Source organism: Microtus ochrogaster (genome assembly GCF_000317375.1).
Source record: "Microtus ochrogaster isolate Prairie Vole_2 chromosome 14 unlocalized genomic scaffold, MicOch1.0 chr14_random_2, whole genome shotgun sequence".
In the NCBI taxonomy this organism is placed as follows: domain Eukaryota; kingdom Metazoa; phylum Chordata; class Mammalia; order Rodentia; family Cricetidae; genus Microtus; species Microtus ochrogaster.
Window position 1 is genome coordinate 12824024 of NW_004949097.1, and position 7703 is coordinate 12831726.

Sequence of the window (7703 nt, forward strand, 5' to 3'; positions counted from 1 at the left end):
AGTTAACACACATATTCTTTTAATTCTCTGGAAATTCAGCACCCTAGAATTTCAATTATTTTTTTAATTTATTTAATTTATTTTTTAATTATTTTTTTAACTCAACATCGAGAATTTGAACTGAGGGCAAGAGGCCCTTGCTCCTGTGCTAAGCAGATCCAGAGAAAATCTTCATCTGGCGAGAGATGGAGATAGAGACAGAGACTCACATTGAAGCACTGGACTGAGCTCCCAGGTCCAGTTGAAGAACAGAAGGAGGGAGAAGATGAGCAAGGAAGTCAGGACAACGAGGGGTGTGTCCACCCACAGAGATGGTGGGACTGATCTAATGGGAGCTCACCAAATCCAGCTGGACTGGGACTGAACAAGCATGGGGTCAAACTGGACCCTCTGAATGTGGCTGACAATTGGGGCAGACTGAGAAGCCAATGATAATGACCCTGGGATTTGTCTCTAATGTATGTACTGGCTTTTTGGGATTCTAGTCTATTTGGATGCATACCTTCCTAAGCCTGGATGGAGTAGGGAGGGCCTTGGACTCCCCACAGGGCAGGGTACCCTGCCCTTTCTTATGACTGGAGGGGGAGGGGGAAAGGGAAGGAAGTGGGAGGAGGGGAGGAAGTGGAAATTTTGAATGGTATTATTTATAAAGTAATAACAAAAAATTATTAGACAAAAAAAGAAAACCTGGGCCCTCATATTGCACAGAAAAAGAGAGAATTTGAACTGATACAGTGAGTTGAGAGATTTGAGAAAATGGGAATCATCATTGCTAAGTTAAAAATAACAAGTTAATAAAAACAATCAGGTGTTTAATCACATGCCTTTAATCCCAGCACTTGGGAGGCAGAGGCAGGTGGGTCTCTGTGAGTTTGAGGCCAGCCTGGTCTACAGAGCGAGTTCCAGGACTGCCAGGGCTATAGAGACCCTGTCACAAAAGAAAGGAAAGGGAAGTGATGGGGAGGGATATGTTTAGAAACGTGGCCTCTGATTCTTGAGAGAACTCTGCAATCAGAGGATCCCTCAGGATGACACGTTTGTTTCTATTATCCCAATGAGTCAAGTGTCTCTCACCAGATTCAGAAGAGTGGGTGGCGGTGAGAAATGTGTGCAACACTGAAGCTGCACAAACTAAAAGTTTTGTGTCGCACAAATCACCCTGCGGGGCAGGATCACAACTCACAGCTGGGTTCGACAATTATTAACAGTGCATGAGATTTAAGAGAATTGAAATTTACCCACAGCTAACTTGTATTTTTTTAAAGTCCTCTTTGCATGTTATCTAGAGTCACCTAAAGAGGGTGTCTTAGTTGAGGAAGGACTTCTCTGTCAGACTGACGTGTGCATTTGTCATTACTGGTGATTGATGTGGGAGGGTCCAGCTCACTGTGGGTGACACCATTCCTAGGCCAGTGGACCTGGGCTGCATAAGCAAACTATTTGAGCAAGCTGGTAAGCTGTATTCCTCCATGGTTCCTGCCTCGAGTCCCTTAGTGACTACTAAGAACCGGAAGCGCAAGATAAAATAACGTCCCCTCCCCAGCTTGCTTGTGTCGGAGTGTTCTTTTCACAGCAATGGGAGGAACTGAGGCCCTCATCATCTGTCATTTCTGGATACCAGCAGACGTCTTGGGAGGAAATGATTTCCCATCCCCTATACTAGAGACCTGGAAGGATTTGCATGGAACGTAGCCAAGCTCCACGTCCCATCATTGTCAAACACTGACGTTTTGGTATTTGAAACCTCAGGATCTTAATCTGCCAAACTGATCCTTAATGCTTCCCAGCTGGCCAGATGAGCCACCGTGGACTCCGTACTGCCCTGTGACTGGGAATGTGAGGTCAGCAGGGTTCACACAAAAGTGCACGCACAGACACACCAGATGCCGTCCAGGCTTGAACATTCCCGCCACCCGGAGTGCCCCTCATTCCCCATCAGAGTCAACCCCTCAAAGTTCTCCCCACTCCAATACCAAAGCAATCTACCCTGTAGGTTCTCATATGAATCACGCACACATAAGGTACCATTTTTTTTCTCGTTTGACTTTTCAGGTGTGGGGAAATATATGTTCCCTATATATATGGAATCCCATATACATTATGTGAGGTGCAGTATCTAGACCACTCCTCAGAGGCATCAGGATCTCCTCAGAGCTTCAGAGACAGGCGTAGACTCCTCCATGTGCAGCCGAAGAGATGCTTTACCACAGTGTACTGGTTAAGTTAGTGTTGGGGTGGGGAGGATCTGCTCTACCGCTGTGTACTGGTTAAGTTAGTGTTGGGTAGGGGAGGACATTCTCTACTGCTGTGTACTGGTTAAGTTAGTGTTGGGGAGGGTGGGGGAGGACATGCTCTACCGCTGTGTACTGGTTAAGTTAGTGTTGGGGATGGGGAGAGAGCTCGAATCTATACATGGTTCTGCTTGCCTCTGACACATCTCACAGAAACAAAGATGACTCTTCCATATCTGTCGCATCAAAGTGATTGGAAAGTATTCAAACATTCTGTGCAATGATCATGAGCAACCCCTGACTGAGAGAACAGTAGAAATGTTGTAGAGTAACCCCATCTTGTAACATGAATTTGGGGTACACCTCACCCTGTAAGTCCTCCTAAGAGTACTGACTGCCACAGGTAACGGTGACCATCTGAATCTTCTGCTAAAATGGTGCAAAATGGCCAAGGTTTTTCAGGAGTGGCCAGACAGAATCAAAGGTACAAAATACCAGTGTTTGGAGCTACTTATTTATCATGTTGTTTTCCATTCCTTGTATGTTTAGAAAGCTTACAAGCTGTGTGTGTGTGTGTGTGTGTGTGTGTGTGTGCGCGCCTGTGTGTGTGTCTGCATGCACGTGCGTGCACGTGTGTAGGGGTGTGGGGGATGTGTGTGTGCATGGGTGCCTGTGTGTTTGAAAATGTGTCTGTTCATGTGGGTGCACACGTGTGTGCAAGTCTGTATATATTTATGTGGTTGTAGAAACCAGAGGTCAACCTCAAGCATCATTTTTAGGTACTATCCAACTTCTTGGTGGTTGTTTGGTTGACTGGCTCGTTAGTTGTTTTGTTGGTTCATTGGCTGGTTATTGGTTGGCTGGTTGATTATTCAGTTGGTTGGTCAGTTGATTGGCTAGGTGTTTGGATGGCTAGTTGGTTAGTTGATGGATTGGTTGGTTGGTTGGCTGGTTGGTTGGTTAGTTGGTTGGTTAGTTGATTGGTTAGGTAGTTGAATGGCTAGTTGGTTTAGTTGGTAGGTTGGTTAGTTGGTTGTTTGGCTGGCTGGTTAATTGGTTGGTTGGTTGATTTGAGACAACCTTGGGCCTCCACATGTTGCATAACACAGATATGCCCACATATGCTTGCACACACATGAACACATACACACACGCAAACTATATACACACACTCACACACACGAGCACATGCACACACATCAGATACACACACAAACCACATACACACGCATGCTCACATGCAAATGCACACACCACACATGCATGCACACATGTAAACAATACTACATATACACATTCATACATGCAAACATACATGTGTAAACACACACCACACACTCATGAAAACACACATATCACATACACACATGCACACAAATAAACACCCACACACATGTAAACACACATGCAAACATATACACCACATGCACATATGCAAAAACACATATTCACACACACACAAACATACATAAAACGGTAAAAGCAATATCTTTGGACTGTACTTCCTTTGGTGTAAAAAGGAAACAATTGTATAATTTAAAAAATGTACTACTTGCAATTGATACCCCAGACGTCCCATTTGTCGGCCATTGTGCTCATGTGCTTTTTGTCACTTCTATGTGTGACAAAAAATAAATAAGTAAAAGTGTCTCCTGCGTAATTCTTCAACCCAAAAGATCAATCACGCAGTCGGCACTTTAAACCTCAGAGAGTGAATGGCAGTGTGAGGCTAAGCAAGCGGCCAGGAGTCAATGCCCTTGTCTGAAAACAGTATTTCTTTCCCTGATTGATAACACAGCCAGTAAACAGTGTTAGATTGATGAGGGTGGGGATCAGAATGTCCCCTTCCGGTAAAAGACGGGGCACTGGGGCCAGCTCCTGTCTCCAAGAGAATTCTTTTTCTTTACTGGCTTGATTGCTGTTGTTGTTATTTAAGGGGTTTGGTTTGTGTGGTTTGATTTTTAGTTCTTTGAGAATTTTGTACAATTTTTTTATCATATTCTTTCCTCTCCCACAATTCCTCCTGGATCCACACCCTCCCCCCAACTTCATGTCCTTTTTCTTAAGACATTAAGCACAATTTTACTGCTCCCATGCACTTGGGTGTGGTACCACCCACTAGAGCATGGTTAGCTTAGCAGGGACCACATCCTCAGAGAGAAGTGAGTCTCCCTCCCCCAGCAGCTATCAGTGACCAATGACTGCTCATCTCGCCTCTACATGTTGGGGTTTTGTCCGGCTTAAGCTTCCTGGGTCTTGGGCATGCTCAGCTGCCACCGGAGCCTGGAAAGGGAAGCTTAGCCTCACTTAACATCCACAGCACTCGTCTGTAAAGTGGCTCCGGTGGGGGCACAGGTGCGGGGCCTTCTCTTCATTGTGATGCTGCTCGGGCCCACATAGTCTGCTCCTTCTGCACATAAGACTCCAGGGAACATCCCCCTTTCCCCTCTTCCAGCCTTGTTCATTCTAGAAGCTCCCAGGTCACCACCTTGAATCTTCTAGGACCCCTCCTCCCTACATTCTCATCTGGACTCTCAGTATATCAACTTCCCGAGGGTGGTTATCACACAACCCCCTTCGTTTCTCTCCCAGTGTTACAGAATACCTAGAAGAACAACTTAGGGGAGGAAGGGTCTTTTTCTGGCTCACAGTTTGAAGAGGCACAATCTATCATGGTGGGAAGACATGGAGGTAGGAACGTGATATATAGACTCCTCGCTAATGTGGGATCCCCCTCTGTATGCTGTGAATGTTTTATTACCATTGGTTAGCAAAGGGCAGAATAGAGCTAGGCGGGGAAAACTAAGCTGGATGCAGGGAGAAAGACCTCACATGGCCAAGGACAGGAAGTGAGACCAGGCCATAAATGTCGGTGCTCACCCCTAGTGACCCACTTCCTCCAACACGGTTCCAAAACAATACACCAACTGTGAAGCCCGTGTGCAAACACCTGAGCCTATGGGGACATTCACAGTATGGGGCTGCTTCCTCCAAACTGAAACACCCCCTCCTAGAGAGAGGAGGTAAACTCACAGGACAAAAGAAGCAAATGAAACACACAAGACTCGGGAAGTTCCTGAAACTTTACAAAATCCACAAGTCTCCTCATTAAGGTTATAAATGCAATAAACAATTGCTGGGGAGAGGAGGCTCCATTCTGCACAGCTGCCAGAAATTGTAAGGAAGCTCCAAGGGAGAGCTTGCCTGAGCTGCCCATGCTGGGTAGGGGCCGTTTTTGAGTCACACATACTCCTGTAAGTAACTCGATAACTCACTGGTTCACTAAGCTAGATTTGGGTAGAATTATCCCTTTGGTCTGTCCTCAGTGTCCTCTCCAGGGTGAAGAGACATGTGCTCATATCCCTAGTAAAATGTTACACGACATTTTCCCAGAGGCCCTTGCAGTTGGAGCTCTCGCGATAACTGTCCAGACCACTGATGCCTGTTTCTGCTGCAGTAACAAGTCTTTGCTGTACTCGGGGCTCGAGCTGGACTAAAGGTAGAGAGAGGGCTGAGGTGGTTTCTTGTGCTATGGAACAGCAATTCACCCCTTAGCTTTTCCGTAAGTGCCTCATTTGAAATTCCCAATCAGACGGTCCCGCTTCGTGTCTGAACTTGAAAATCTTGTGTTCCCTTTCCCGTCATGTCCTGAGTCCTACAGTGACCGTTAGTGTGCTCTGTGTAGAGTCCCTTCACTGGCCCCGCTTCTCCCAGCTGCCACCAGCAGCACCATGTCTCTCTCTCTACATGACTCTTGAGCAGGCTATACCCCCTTCCCCATGTCATACTCCTGAGCAGGGTGTCCCCCCTTCCCCGTGTCATACTCCTGAGCAGGGTGTCCCCCCCTTCCCCATGTCATACTCCTGAGCAGGGTGTCCCCCCTTCCCCATGTCATACATTTTCTTCCATGAATCCAGAAGCTAACGGATGACTACACAAAGACATATTTGGCCCTCTTGTCTCTGTGTGTGACAACTCAAAAGGGCCACCCCAGCTCAGACCCTCGATGTGTTGTGCTGAGGTTTCAGTTCTAACTGTACCACAGATCTGCCCACCCCCCTTTGCTCGCGTCCTCACAGGGATGTGTCCAGCCTGCTCGCTTCCTTATAATTCCTAGAAACAACTTTCCAACCTAATGTAATCACCACTACAAACAAATGTATGGTTATGATGTGGCCACCACTGAAGTCTGATGGCTCAGATCCCCAGAACCCGTGTTAAAGCTAAGCAGGCATAGTAGTTGCCTGTAGCCCCGGCACTCTGGAAACAGAGACAAGGGGCTCCCTAGGGCAATACCCAGAGTAGCCGGATGAGTGCACTCTGGGTTTCCCAGGAGATGCTGCCTCAATCAATAAAGTGGACAGCAGTCTAAACAGACACCTGACTGAAGTCAACTTCAGGCCTGTATAGGCATATACACACATGTTCATGCTCACCAGTACATGTGTGCCCATAGGCATGTGCACACAGACACTATACACACACACACAAAAAAAAAAAAACCCACATTAGAGGAAATTGCTTGGATGTCCACCCTGTTATCATGTCTCCCCATCAAGAGCCAGTGCCTGCATGGAGTGCTCACACACGCTAAATCTACTTCTCTGTATGTTTGGATTTTTTTCTCAGTCATGCTTAATAGCAAAAACACTATCATGTCCCGCAAAAGTTCTTACTTCCATCTTGAAATTTGCTTAATCTTTCGAAATACGACGACACGGGGGCCTGGACGATGTCTAGGATAGCCAGCAGTGTTCTTGTCAGCCTCAGCAGCTCGCTGAAGCTGTAGAATCCGAAGTAGATCAGGTTCCGGGCCAGGTGGACCACCTTCAGCGGGGAGGAAGGGACAGGAGAGCATTGGAAAATGGAATACACATTTGCAATTTTTACATGTAAAGTGGTCTGAGTATTTCTAATTCCTTAACACCTGGGGATTAAAATCCCTGTGAAAAACCACTGCTCCGATTGGGACTGATCCAAATCCAGGGTCAGCTCAGCTCGTAAGAGGCTTTAAGGTGATTTAAGGGGTTTATGTTACAATATCTACTACTAATTAAATGTAAGTCAGGAGGATACCACTTAATCAGTGGTTAAATCACTTTAATAAATAGGAGACATAAATTGGCCCAGAGTTTTATGTCCCCTGCCCTGGCCTGTGGCCTTCTTGGTACTATAGAAAATAAGGGCAAGATACAGACTCCAAGGCCTGGCTCTGGAGTGCAGGCTGTCCTCCTACACTGTACCAGACTGCTGTATGTCACAGCAGAAATGTCAAGACATACCCAAGGTTAGCCAGGATTAGACTTTGGAACACTGCATGAAAGTGTGTGTTTGTCTCTCTCTGTGTCTCTCTCTCCTCTGTGTCTCTCTCTCTGTCTCTCTCTCTGTGTCTCTCTCTGTCTCTCTCTCTCTGTGTCTCTCTCTCTGTGTCTCTCTCTCTGTGTCTCTCTCTGTCTCTCTCTGTGTCTCTCT

General features: G+C 46.4%; 1 protein-coding gene across 2 annotated transcripts in view; it reads right to left on the reverse strand.

Moving 5' to 3' along the window:
* Itpr2 (inositol 1,4,5-trisphosphate receptor type 2) overlaps positions 1-7703 on the reverse strand; it is a 408993-nt gene that overhangs the window by 268111 nt on the left and 133179 nt on the right. For both annotated transcript variants that reach the window (XM_005364599.3, XM_026787888.1), the window contains one exon: positions 6908-7058. In XM_005364599.3, the coding sequence (XP_005364656.1) occupies positions 6908-7058 (151 nt within the window). The remainder of the gene's footprint in view (positions 1-6907; positions 7059-7703) is intronic.